The sequence below is a fragment of the Epinephelus fuscoguttatus genome, linkage group LG24, assembly GCF_011397635.1.
Source record: "Epinephelus fuscoguttatus linkage group LG24, E.fuscoguttatus.final_Chr_v1".
NCBI lineage: Eukaryota > Metazoa > Chordata > Actinopteri > Perciformes > Serranidae > Epinephelus > Epinephelus fuscoguttatus.
In genome coordinates this window covers 12,543,327-12,557,624 of record NC_064775.1, presented here as the reverse complement: position 1 = coordinate 12,557,624, position 14,298 = coordinate 12,543,327, and the positions used below count along the sequence as shown (strand labels likewise).

The 14,298-nt window shown below is 46.4% G+C and overlaps 1 protein-coding gene across 2 annotated transcripts; it reads left to right on the top strand.

Moving 5' to 3' along the window:
- Positions 1 to 13,617, top strand: LOC125884695 (insulin receptor substrate 2-like). Of its 2 annotated transcripts, none has more exons than XM_049569803.1 (3): positions 1 to 2,879; positions 3,207 to 3,703; positions 10,507 to 13,617. In XM_049569803.1, exons 1-3 carry the CDS (start codon positions 199 to 201, stop codon positions 10,509 to 10,511), a joined length of 3,183 nt encoding a protein of 1,060 aa, XP_049425760.1. In that variant the 5' UTR covers positions 1 to 198; the 3' UTR covers positions 10,512 to 13,617. The 2 variants fall into 2 exon arrangements, with proteins under 2 accessions (XP_049425760.1, XP_049425759.1); XM_049569802.1 differs by having other exon boundaries at positions 3,204 to 3,703.
- The last annotated feature ends 681 nt before the right edge of the window (positions 13,618 to 14,298 follow it).

The window sequence follows — 14,298 nt, the reverse complement described above, 5'->3', positions numbered from 1 at the left end:
ATGTTGTTTTTCTCCAGGATCAGATCAGTGCCTGCTCTGGTGCCACTGCACTGTCGCTTTTACCGTGACGGAGCGCGGACACAGTTTAGTGTCTGCGATGGACTAGATTATTATAAAACGGGTTATCTGTAAAGTTTTATTGTTTTTGCTGCAGAATAAGAGCTTATCTGGAACTTGAAAAGGGAGACGCGCAGAGAAATGGCAAGTCCTCCGGCGACGGGGGGACACCTGTTATCTAATGGGACGAACAGTGTGAAGAAGTGCGGATACCTGAGGAAGCAGAAACACGGACACAGGCGCTTCTTCGTGCTCCGGGAGCCGGTGGAGCGCTGCCCTGCCCGGCTGGAGTATTATGAGAGCGAGAAGAAATGGAGGAACAAGTCCGCCGCGAAAAGGGTCATAACTTTGGACTCCTGTCTGTGCGTAAACAAACGGGCCGACGCCAAACACAAGCACCTCATCGCCCTCTACACCAAGGACGAGTACTTCGCCGTGGCTGCGGACAACGAGCAGGAGCAGGAGAGCTGGTTCACGGTTTTGACTGATCTCATAGCCGAGGGGAAAGTGTACGACAGCCCCGCGTCCACCTCCTCTCTAGTGGGCTTTGAGGAAGCCAGCTACGGACTCATTACTCCTGCAGCAGCTGTCTACAAGGAGGTATGGCAGGTCAACTTGAAATCCAAAGGCTTGGGTCAGACCAAGAACCTCACTGGAGTGTACAGGCTGTGTTTGTCCAGCAGGACCATCAGCTTCGTCAAACTGAACTCAGAAACAGCTGCTGTCAGTTTGCAGCTCATGAACATCAGGAGATGTGGCCACTCAGACAGCTTCTTCTTCATAGAGGTGGGTCGCTCAGCGGTCACTGGGCCTGGGGAGTTCTGGATGCAGGCGGAGGACTCTGTGGTGGCGCAGAACATCCATGAGACCATCCTCGAGGCAATGAAGGCTATGAAGGAGCTGTCAGAGTTCAGGCCGAGGAGCAAGAGCCAGTCTGCCAGCACTAACCCAATCTCTGTGCCCACACGACGCAACCTCAACAACCTCCCCCCGAGTCAGACGGGCCTGGTGAGGAGATCCAGAACAGATAGCATGGCAGCTACATCCCCAGGGAGGAAGTTCACGTCCTGTCGGATAAGAACAGCCAGTGAGGGCGATGGAAGCGTGACCCGACCTGTTTCCATGTCCATATCTGTGAACGGGAGTCCCACCAGCCCAAACTCTGGGAACCACCTCATCAGGTCTCACACCCTCAGCAGTGGGCGCACCTGCAGGATGCTCGAGTCCGCCTCCAACCTGCATCACAGCCGGTCCATGCCGGTGTCCAACTCCCCGCCAGGCACCTCCAGCCCCATCAGCATGTCACCCCGAGGGGGGGCTGGTGTCTACACTCCTGATAAAGCCAGGCGACCTTTTAGCTGCAGCGCCTCCATCTCTGGCTCCCTCAGTGACACTGGCTTCATGCTGTGTGATGACTACAGCTCCAGCCCAGGGGAACCCAGATTCCTCCCCCTGACCCGCAGCGACACCCCTGACTCTCTGTCCAGCACGCCTCCATCCCGTGACATGAGTGACCCCTGTGGCTATATGATAATGGAGGGGGCTAATGGCAGCAGGTCAGGGGCTGGCGGCGACGGGCTGGCGTATGACAAGGCTTACAGGAAGCGGACACACTCCCTCACCACACCACGTCAACAGAGGGTGGTGGCGCCGCTCTCCTCAGCCTCCCTGGATGACTACACACTCATGAGGATGGCCCATGGACACAACTCCCACTCCGCCTCTCCCAAAGTGTGCTACCCCGAGGATTATGGTGACATTGAAATCGGTTCATCCAGGAGCTCCAGTAGCAACCTTGCAGATGATGGCTACATGCCAATGACACCAGGTGTAGCCGCTCAGTCTGGCAAGGTAGACAACTACGTGCCCATGAGCCCAATGTGTGTCTCAGCACCCAAGCAGATTGTGAACCCGAGGGTGCATCCTCAGGCGGCTGCCAGCGGCGGCTACAAGACCAACTCGCCCTGCAGCAGCTCTCTGGAGGACAATGGCTACATGAGAATGTGGTGTGGCTCCAAATCCTCCATTGAGAGCCCAGACAGGAATGGCGAATACATGAATATGTCACCTGGAAACCCACCTCCACTCCAGACCCCACCTGACTACTACATGGGCCTGCTGGCTGGTGAAGCTCCATCAGTGAGGTCAGCGTACCAGGCCGGCTCCCTCACGCTCCCTGCTAAACTTCAAGCCTCCAAGAATGAGGAGAGCAACCAGTATGTGTTGATGAGCCCTCAGAGTTTGAGGCAGAGGCTGGGGGAGTCAGACTATTATTCAGTGATGCAGCCCAGTGCAGCTCAGACCTCACCGCTGAGCCCCTCGGTCCCCTCCCCAGTCAGACACAACCGGGCGGAGAGCCTGGCCTACAGAGGGCGGCTCGGCAGGCCTAACAGGCTCTCCCTGGACACCCTGAGGACCCTGCCCAGCATGAACGAGCACCCCCTCCCCGGAGAACCTCGAAGCCCTGGAGAATACATCAACATTGACTTCAGCAGCGCCAGATTCTCCCCGCCCTCCACTGTATCCACAGAGAGCCAGTCTTCATCACTGGGCTCCAGCAGTGGGGGCCCCAGGAGGTCCTCTCTGACAGACTACATGAACCTGGAGCTGGGCTCACGCTCACCCAAGGAGGCTGACACTCCCGCTGAGCGCTTGGACACGCTCCCAGAGTTATCCATGTGTTCAGAGGAGGACGAAGTGTACCATCTGGATGGCGAGAAAGGGTCTCAGGGCCTCGGTGATGAGGTGAAAAATGACTACACTGAGATGACGTTTGGGATGACCAGCTCGCCTCCGCAGCTTGTTCCTCAGAACACAGCAAGGTATTTGTTGACAGGAAGCCATTTATTATCATGTATTTCAACAGTCTGGCTGTATGATGATCCCAGGTTAAGGCAAACATAGTGGTATAGCAGTTACTATGTTCTGAACAGTTTGTACTATGTGATAAAACTGGCATTTTAATCACTCTGAATGAACAAATGTACATTTAACTCAACAAACAAATGTACAGTGTGTAATACAAAGTGTCTAATTGTCAAAATTTCAACACCTTTCTGAATATTTTAGCAGTTCTGTAATGTTTTAATAGCTTGATGGTCTCTTTTTTTATCTACATTGCCTATTTGATGATTTTGAACTTCCAGCAGCCAGAGCAGCCGGGAGAGAAGGCTGTCTCTGGAGGACCAGGGAGTCCCACAAGGCATTGGGGTCTTCCTGCTTGGAGCCACCTCTTCCTCCACGTTGGACCCCGACTGCTCCGCCAAGGTGATCCGCGCCAATCCGCAGGGACGTCGGCGCCACAGCTCAGAGACCTTCTCCTCCACTGCCACTGTGACACCAGTCTTCCCCTCCTTTGCCCGTGGCGACATGGTGAAGAGGCACAGCTCGGTGGAGAACATCTCGTCCCGGAGCAGCGAGGGCTCAGACGAGGAGTACGGCAGCCCTGTGAACCGGCAGAGCTCTGCCGGCTACCCCAACGGGCTGAACTACATTGCCTTGAACCTGCTGGACAACAGGGATGTGGAGAAATGCGAGGACCTGGCTGGCTTCAAACCCACCAGCAGCTGCAAAGGGGGTATCAATGGATTACACAGCTCACCATATGTCTGTTTGGGATTCAAGGAGGCTGCAACCACTGCCAAAGGTGAGTGAGGTTGCTGTCAGATGTGTTCTACTAAATAATTTATCTCAACTTTCAACTTAAAGCCTCTGCAGGTGTTACTCTTTTTAAAGGAGGGAAAAAAGTGTTTAAGGAATGTGAACAGTTGTTCTGAGTTTGACTTTACTGTAGGAAAAGAGAGCGGCACTGTACAACTGGCAGGCAAATGGAGGAGAGGAAAAACAAGGATGAAGACAAACTTGTATTTCCTTCAAATTCAAATTCAATCTGGCTCTGTGGATTTCAAAGTACACGTAGGTGGTGCTGATGCAGCCTTCAGGTGCTCCTCTTAAGCTCCTACTTCTGAGTACTTTCATTTCCTGAAACATGTGTGGTGTCTTGTGGCTACTTTTGCTATCAAACAACAGAGGTTTGGAGTGTCAAAATGAAGAAGAGTGGTTTCTGGTTTTAGTTGCAGTACATCATACTGGACTGTTGTTTTTTGACATGTGCATATTTGGTATTGCCTGTACTTCCCACAACATGTGAACGCAGCACAAGGCTGCTATGAAACGTGACCAGGCTGGGAGCTCTGAAGTAAACAAGCACCACGACAGAGCAGGACGCTGCCTCCCCGCTGCTGTCGTGGGCTGCACACACTAAAAAAACACAAGCAGATTTTGGGATTCCACCAACGCTTATCATGAATGAATGTGCAAAATGAGAGGCTCGAGATTCATTATGAAACATTAGCCACAAGTATTGTTAAGGCCTCCTAATGTCACACTGAGCCGCAGGCATTTCCGGCTGTTGTTTTTCAGTTGGGTAGGCTTTAGGATGTCTTGCACATCAATGTGACCTCTATAGACTTTTTATTCCCACCACCTCCATGATCAATACCGTGTCCCAGAATATCCTAGTGGACCAAATAAAGCTGTGGCATGGGGTAGCAGACGTTGTAAACAAATAGGGATGGCAGAATGTTGGCATTAAAGCCAAGTTTGACCCCTGTCTCTGCGCCGTTTACAGGACACAGCGAGCTCACATGTGTTTGTGAGCACGTAAAAGGGGTTGGCACAGGAGGAGGGGTTGTATGCTGACATGTGAGGCCCCTGCACAAGTGGATATGTGTTTGTGTCCTTGCAGGCACACTGAGGGAAAACAACAAAGTGGGAGAGTTGCTATGCAGCCATCAGGTAACTGGATGTCACGGTCCACATTCCTGGCTGTGCGGGTTTGAAAAGTTGCTGTGAGAGGGGCCTGTTTTTGTTTCCCGGCTGCGGGCCATTTGAATAGAAAGTGGCTTTTATTTCACCACATGGCCCCTGTGTGTGGAGAGAGACGCCATATTATGTTTCACTCCATATACAACAGAAAAAATGCTCTAAACATTGTTGTTATTTGCACAGTGTGTGATGTTCTTGTAAATACAGAGGAACATACAAACACAAGCAGCCATCACAGTATGGAAAATCAGTTTTCCTTTATGCCTTCTTTAAAAGTGACATCCTGTTTGCATTTAAACAGGCTGTAAACTGAGTTAATGATGCTGCATCCTTTCACAAATTTCATTTACAGCAAAATTACTCTCAACAGCATGTGCTAGCATGTTTGTTTTCATCTGTTCGCACGTGCTCTGTACTCATGTTTTAATGGAGTACAAACATTTTTATGATACTAATAAAGCTTGGATGTTACTGAGCAGGGAGAGGGAGGGAAAACAGTCATGCACATACATGTGGACTGTTGCACGTACGCATGCAGAGCAGTAAGGGCGTGTTTTTTTTCTTCTAGGGATCTTTTTTTCTTTCCAGTGGCGTAGCCTGCATCTGTGAGCACTTGGCAGAGATGTGCAGAGAGAGAAAGAGGGAGAGAGGCCTGTTTTGTTTTCCAGAGCCTGACTGTTTGTGGGCGAACGAATGTGTGCATAATGGAGCAGGATGGCACGTGCACTCCACTGCCCTTCTGCCTCATTAGGCTGTTCACTTAGCAGAAGTAAGACAAGCAGAGAGGGGGAGATGGAGTGCAGCCTTGTATGCTCAGTAGAAAGAGGAGGGGAGGGGCTTTGGCTTTTTAAAGCAACAAATAAACTCATTGGTGAGCCCCCCTGGCCCCCTTTCGAGCAAGGTGCATTCTGGGAGTGCAGGATGGCAGACACGATGGCTTGTTTACTGAATGCTCAGTCCCACTGCACTGCTGTGTGGCGAAGTGGGGTGAAGGAGGTCAAAGTGCAACACTGGGGGTTTTGGTGATGGGCCCCACTGGAGGAGGGCTTTGGTTTTGTGTCTATCAGGGTGTTGCACTGGTGCGCTGGACCATGTGCCATCCTGACCAAAAGGCTTGCAGGTTTTTAATTCCAGCCAAACACCTCAGTTGCAGTGGCGCCCCCAGGAATTTTGGCTGGATGCGGCCACTGAAAATCTTGGGGTGGCACCAAAACCAAAAGCCATAACTAAATTTAAGGGATTCTTTTATGCTGTTGAAGTTCATAGGTACATAGTTATATACTTTGGAATCTTATTTAACGATTAATATTACCGATTAGCTGATGTGTATAGACTGATGCCAGTACAGTTAACACTTTGAGCTCAAAACAATCCCATAATGTGTTCTGTATCTCATGGGCACCCACAGAACCCATTTTCATTCAGATATCTTGAGGTGAGGGTTCAGGGGACTCCTTTGAACATGGCCACGCCAGTTGTTTGTAGCATTATTTAGCCCCCTCCCAACAAGCCATGCCAACAGTGTTGCTATTAATGGATGCCTTACATTGACTAGTTTTACGAGATACCACTACCCTCACACTATCTTAAAAATGAGCACCACAGCCTCTTAAAAACAGTAGTTAATCTTAGTTAACCCTCCCAGTGAAATGTAGTTTAGCTGGAATGAAAACTACTGGTGGAATGCCACTGCTCTGGAGGAAGATATGTGTTTGTCAGGATGAAAGTAAAAACAGTCAGCCCCTAACTGGAATTTAGCCCCCCAGACCCATGTGACAGCCCCTTTGGAAAGAAACATGACTGCACTGCTTCCAGTCAACAAAACCCCAGAAGTCATAAGCTACTGACAGCTGGATGTGGTGTTTTTTTGGTACTCCACCTAGCGTCAACTTAGATGTCCTAATGTGTGGCATAAGGGTCAGGTGTTTGTTTACCTCTTGCTTTGTCAGCGGGCCAGCCCATGTGACTTGGAGGTGGTGTTTACCTCTGCCCTAACCTCAGTTCCCCGTCTCTTCTCGCAGCCCCGGCTAGCCGCAGCTCAGCCAGGTGGATGTTCTGTACCAGACCCAGATTAGCCAAGTCAGCCGTCTCTGTTTTCAGCTCCTCGGTCTGACTAATACCTTTATCTAACGGCGGCGACGAGCTCCTGCTTCCTCTGTGACGATTCAAGAAGCTTGATTTTGCACAGTGAGATTATTCTTACTACAGTCAGACTTATATGTCAGGGTGGGATGGGAGGAGTGTAAAAAAGGAAAAGGGGGCTCCAAGACCGGAGGAGTCCTGCTGTGAGGCTCCCTCCTGAGTGCTTGTGGCAGATGGCCACTCTCTGTAGGACAAGTGTGCATGTGTGTGTGTGTGTGTGTGTATGTAGTTGGGGGGGAGAAAAGGGGGGTTAAACACCTGCCACTGCCCTGTCTTCACACACACGCAAACACTCATTACACTGATTTCCCTTCCCTTTGCCCGCACTAGCACGTCAACATATACATACCACTATATGTCTCTTTCTCATGCACACACACATCCCTACCTACTCACTATCCCTCCGCTAATGACAGCCCACCATCTGCCGCACCCACAGGCTGCAGAGAGCGTGACCATCAGCATCATATGTGTGTGTGTGTGTGTGTGTAATTCATCGGGCAGATTAGAAGCATTCGTGTCCATCTACTCAAATCCTGCTTCCCCTTAACGTCATTCAGTCAGTAGTATTGCGGGTGATGTCATCGCGGGGATGATGTGGTGGGCAGATCGAAATGCCCCCAGAGCATGTTACGTATATCTGTGTTACTTACATTTCCTGTGATGTGTGTGATGTTAGAGGGTGCAGCGAGCGAAAGGGGTCTAGCTGCACAGCCATGCATCTCTAACTCGCTCTGAGCATGCTCAGTAGATGTGGCTGTCAGGTGATTTTTGATGACATAATCTTGGGCTACAGGCACTTGTTTTCTGTGTTTCAAGTGTTTTCTGACATTTTATAGACCACATCTGCAGATAAATCAATAATGAAGACATTTCTTTTGCCTCTCTGCTGCTCACACACACTGAGACTTAGACATTTGCATAAAGGCTACACTGATACCACTTTTTCCACAGCTGGAATCTTAGCCAGCGTCATTACTAAGTGGCGCCTATGTGGCTCTACTTGATTTTCTGCATGTCACATTTTGTGCTGGCATGTGTGGCATCATTCATAAAGGTGACACCTGATTTTAGCCATCAATCTGATTGTTCAAGCCATTGTTGCTGCATCCCTGCACACTGGCTCAAACACACACACACACAAGCTCTTGAATACTTTATTTACATCTGCATCAGACCTGCATTGAAGCTGAGATCTTGCAAACCTAACAAAGCAGCTGCAAAAAGCCAAGTTACAAAATGCCATGTTACTTGATATATAGAGAACAAACATGCGCACGTAACACCGCAGGCTCTTGTGTCAGAGTTTCCAGGCAGCGTGTGTGTGTGTGTGTGTGTGTTATGGCACAGGCAGGAGGGGGGCTAAAGTAGGCCGGGATGTTCCAGACAGAAGCGCTAGCTGCTAGATAACTGCGTGGCCAGCGTTCCCCACATTTAGCCAGCCACGGCTCCAGATGAGATTACAGCCTCTGCAGGCGAGATTAGACGGCCAGGGGCAGATCAGTGAGAGCCAGCGGCTACTCCACGGACAGCAGCTGGCTAATGCAAGGTGTGGGCATTTGTTTGCTTTAGCCTTTACAGATCTCAGCTCATCATAACTGAGCACACATCATGCTAAAATTAGCAGAAATCTGTTTGTAAATTGTCTATAAAACCATATCTGGGTATCTGTTCACTGTAAATGAGTAAATTATATAATATACAAAGACTTATCTTAGGATTTAGAACATCCCTAATGTCCTCACCTACCCCCCATCCCTCTCTGTTCATCATTTATCATGTAGAAATAGAATTAAGATAGTAAAATAGTGTTTTCTAAAGCTGTTTCTTTATACATAAACTGGATGATAGCTCCAAAAATGGCAACTGTTCAGGAACTAAGAAAAACAGCCTTGCTTTCAGCCCGACCGCTGTGCATTTTTGAGGTTATCCGACGGCTTTTTAAAGAGTTTCATCAGCCCTGCACTGATAGAACTCTCCCAGCCCAAAGACAACCATGTAATCCTCCTGTGGTTTCTTGACACATGACTGCAGCGGGGATATTGTCCTGCTGGAAGCCTCTCCTTCGTCCCCACTCCCTGTTTCCCATACACACATTTAGTGGCGCAGCCCTCTCCTCAGCTGTAACAATCACTTCCTGGAGGCTTCCAGTTGACCCAGTGCCCCTCCCTCCCCCTGACTTCAAGCAAATCCTTCCTTCTGTATGCTTGCAATGCTCCCCACCCCACCTCCACACTTAGACTTTCAACAGTAGTCACAAAAACCTTCTTAACTACCAATGCACTGTAAATGCAGTATGGTTTCTCTCTCTATATATGATGAGGGCTGCATCAGCTGCCACTGCTGCTAGCTGGTCCTCCTCTGCTCAGTGTGTGTCCATAGCAACACGGCAGCACGACAGGAGACCCCCGCCCCCCATCACTCTTCATCATAGATTATGTAATAACAACCATTACCGACCAGCCCCCTACTTCCAGCCCCCCCTTGCCGTCCTTCGAAGCGCTTCCCGGGCGAAACAGCTGGTGTGTTAAGAGAATGAGACACACCATCTCTCCACAACTCAAGAGGATTGGGATGGGTTTAGGTGAATGGGCGAGCAGTTCATCATGGCTTTAATGAACCAAATTCATACTAAACACATATAAAACAATCACATTAAGACCTGCCAAATCCCTCCAATTTAACCTGTGTGTGCAGCACTCACTGTTTTTTTTACCCAAGCTGCTTTTCCCAGTGTCTCCTTGTTATTGTGGCACAGAAACGCAGCTTAATCTGAGTCTGAATGAGTTCACACTGTACAGTAATAAGACTATTCTCTCAGACCTCTCATGTCAGCTGGCTCAAAGTTCTGCATTGTTGGCACCAGTGTTGTTTGTGGGAAAATAATCAGGCTACCAACAGGGGTTTACTCACTGTTTCTGCTTTCACAATCAAGTAGAAAGGAGCTCTTGAATATCTCCACTCACCTGTTTCTCCTCAGAATAATTTATACATTAGCTGCTCTTTTATTCAAAGAAGTTTTATGTAGTACTCAGGCAGAATTTTTCTTACCCACGGTCCCACAATTAAGCTGATTTGCTGTAGTTTGAATAGTGATCTGCAGACTAGTCAAGGAATTGGATTAGTGAAATGCATATTTACGCAGCTTTGGAATGTTTATGTTAAAATATTAAAAGTGCCATGTGGAGTTTTGACCACTAGTAGCGCCATAGAGTAATTTTTGGATGTTGTGCGAAACATTCCTATCGCCGATTTCGCACTGTTTAACTTGCTGACAGATGGTAACGGCAACGCTTAAAGAAGTGTAGCACCACATTTGTATGTTATTTGTCAAAAAAATTTGAGTACAATTTGCTTGACAGTTTTATGCAAATGGATGCAAATGCTTATCCTATGGCACTTAATAATATGTGCGTGTAAGAAGACGTGATGAGATATTTCCACTAACTCCATCTACCTCTGTCTTGTCTTCTCTTGCAGACTGAAGGACTCCTGTATCCTCTAACTTGGCGTCTTCACCGACCTGCTGCTGCTCGAAATTTTAAAAAGAATTAACTTTGCCCTTCCACTGGGCTCTGTGTCCCCAAAAGACTGTCTGGACCCTCAGCAACACTCACACACACTTAGGAAACAAGCAGGTCACCATCTATGCATGTAATGAATTCGCTGAAGGCAAGACAGGTGTGTTTGTGTACATGTGTGTGGGCGGGTGAGTGGATGTGTGTTGTGTATTGGTGCGTCTCATGTTCCCTGCGCTTTCAGAGGCCATTTCTCCTGTGACCCACATTTTGGCGCAAGCACAGAAGCAAAGATAGTCAGATAATAACAACACTTTAATGGTACCCAGATGCTATTTATTTACTTGAGGGTAGTTTTATGACTGCCTGTATGAGTGCGAGTGCGTTTCTGAGACAAAGTACGACCAACTGGTATGACAGTGAACAATGAAACCTTCTATAGAAATGGCCCAGGGAGTGAGGGTACCTCGGTACACTGGGTATATAAATATATTTAGATTAGATATGTTATTTATTTTTGGAAGATGAATGTCTGATAAGACCTACCCAATGCCTTAATGTCTATACTGTCCTTATGTTTTCTATGAAATAAGAGATAAATATTCTATTACAGTATGTCTGTTTGGACCTACATCTCTATATTGTTATTCTGTTGTGGAAAGTAAATAGCCTAGCTTACCATTAAAATATTATTTCAGAAATGTACAGTACAGTGGGGCTGCTTGAGATTTGATTTATCGTATTGATATTAAAGTATTTTCTTAATTACTAATTTCTTATTTATTCTAACCTAGTTTATTTTTGTCCAATCAAAGCGCTGGACTTAAAGAAATATATTTCTAAATGTCTTTAAGCGTTATGCATGTCTCTATAAGTCAGCTCAGACCCCACAACACCAGGCATCTGAATGCACTGTACCTCCCACAGTTCCTCAGTCACTTGAGCCTGAAAACCTCACACACTCCTACCTTCAAACCTACGGCCTGCTGTTGAGCTCGATGTAGGCCTCCCTGCTGTGATATCGTTTGACGGTACAACTGTATAGTTGAGGTGATGACGGAGGGGTGGAGCCAGTAAAATAGTATGTCTAGGTTGGGGCACAGTCGAGACGATTTCCGGTCAACCAGTGAGGGCTGAAGTGGGTGGAGGGGGGCACTGGTGTCAGCAATACTGGACAATCACTGAGAGGAGGAGGGTTCTGCAACACAGAAAAAGTATAAGAGGAGTGGCCAAAAGCCACATCTGGCCGCATCATGGAGGTTCAATGAAGAACCAGCTGTATGAAAAATATATCTTTATGGCAGACAGACAAAAATTTGATCTGGCCGATAGAGGAAATCATGTAAAGTTATAAGATAAAGCAAGACTTTGTAACTATGACTGAGCAACTATGTAACTACGGGATAATGCTAAATGCTAAAACATGATGTAAGCACAAAAAGAGAAAAGTTATCAAGTGTTGTACAGCAGAAGGCCCATGTATTTAATGTTTGCTGACATTAGCCACCATTAGCTACAGGCTGACCTTAACTGTCATTAGGTACTGGTTGACATTAGCCACCATTAGCTACAGGCTGACCTTAACTGTCATTAGGTACTGGTTGACATTAGCCACCATTAGCTACAGGTTGACCCTAACTACTATTAGGTACTGGTTGACATTAGCTACTGTTAGCTACAGGTTGACATTAGCCACCATTAGCTACAGGTTGACCTTAACTACTAATAGCTACTGGTTGACATTAGCCACCATTAGCTACTGGCTGTCTTTAGCTGCTATTAGCTACTGGTTAACATTAGCCACCGTTAGCTACTGGCTGATCATAGCTACTATTAGCTTATGTTACTGGTTGACCTTAGCCACCGTTAGTTGATGGCTGACCATAGCTACTGTTAGCTACTGGTTAACATTAGCCACCGTTAGCTACTGGCTGACCTTAGCTACTATTAGCTACAAGTTGACATTAGCTACCTTAAGCTACTGGTCATACCAACGCTGTAGAAGTGGTGTTTTATTGCTTATAAATTTAACTTTTAAATTGTCAGGAGAATAATTTACTTATTTCAAAAGTTAGTCTTGTTTTAATCTGAAGAATCTTAAGTTTTGACCCTCCCAAATAGCAGCTAAATGGTTCGTTAACATAAACAAAGCCCTTGATGCTATACTGACTGTGTGGTCTTTGCGTCGTCCGCTGTGCCATCTCCAACTGGCTCTCAACCCCTTCAGTGTACAGTAGATTGTAACACTTTAACCATGTCTGAATGTATCACTGAGCTGGTGGGAACACCACACACACAATGTGGGAAATGGTTTTGACAGAGTTGAATAATATTGGAGCAGTACCACACTAAATTGTGATATCTATTTATCTTCAGAGTCTTGAATGTGTATATTGTGTACATAGAGAGAGTTTAACTAAAAACAATCTATTGAAAATAACTAGAGTACTTAGATTTTACCTATGTTGCAATGATATTCCTGTGTAAAGACTTTGGCTACCGATTTTTAAAAAGGGGACGGGGTTTTTGCTTTGAGGTTGTACAGTGTATTGTATGCTTTCTCCCTCACAGTCTCTGTGACTATATGAAAAAATACTCTGTCTATTTTATTATAGAGATCTCTTTGCCTTGTTGACACACTTTACCTAATGGCATATGCAATAGTGACATGAATACAATCTAGTTTACAACTGTGGAACCAAATGTAACATCGCATTGATGATTTATTTTCTTTTCGTGGCGAGCAGAAGCTCTTTTGCTCCTTGTACATTTCTCTCTCTGCCAAGTGTTTTGTTTTTGTCGCCAGGAACTTTGTTCCTGACATGTCTCAAAGCGCTTTCCCCTTTTTCTGTGTCCATGAACGGACTCTTCTTTTGCAGATTGATCTTGGAGTGACTCAGTCTGAATGTGTCGTTGTCTTCCATTGTACATAGTTCAATATAATGTTTATTGTGATGCTCACAAGAGATGATTATTATGATTTATAAATTCTGGTAGTAAAGTATTGCTTTTGTCTGTATTGATTATGGATAGCAACCTACAGAAATAAATGAATTTATTTAAAGAGGTACAACTTTGTCTTCATTTTTATTTCAGCAAGTATTATCTCATGCAGCCTAAATGGCAAATGGAGGTGGTGTACTATTAAGAAATTCTCAATTCAATATTATTATAAGGATAAAATAATGATAATAATAATATATTGAAACATATATTTTTCTTATAGAAATGCTTTAAAGCAAGAATAACATGCAGTATTTCTGAATTGTATATGATATAAATTATTAAAAAAAAGTTGTATAGTGTAACTTTAAGAATTTTTTCTCCAAAAAAACACACTAATTTTAATCCTTTAAACTGTGAGGCATCAACCTCAGGAGACTCCAGATCCCATCCTGCCTCTCTTCTTCTCCCTTACTCACTGGAATATCATGCATTTCAAGTCTAATATCTTCCTGACTGTCAAGAGAGGAGGATATCCTAGTGTACCTCCATCCTGTGAAGACAAAGGAGCTGAATTCTCCAGGTGACACTTTCTCTCTCTGTAAATGTTTTTATTTCAGTCGGAGGCCGAGGCAGGAAGCCCATACTGAGCCAATGACTTCCTGCCAAGCCACGCGTGTCCAGAACGTACTGCGTACTCAGAGTCTGGAGGTCAGCAGGTTCAAAGCATGAAGTAAACAACACAGTTCACCTGTTTCTATCTCTGACACACTCGCATGCAGCTGTCATACAGGAACACTGTGTTACTTTA

Coding starts and splice junctions, on each gene's coding strand:
- LOC125884695 (XM_049569802.1), top strand. CDS start 199: ATGGCAAGTCCTCCGGCGACGGGGGGACACCTGTTATCTAATGGGACG. Junction 2,880..3,203: donor GTTCCTCAGAACACAGCAAG/GTATTTGTTGAC, acceptor TTGAACTTCCAG/CAGCCAGAGCAGCCGGGAGA.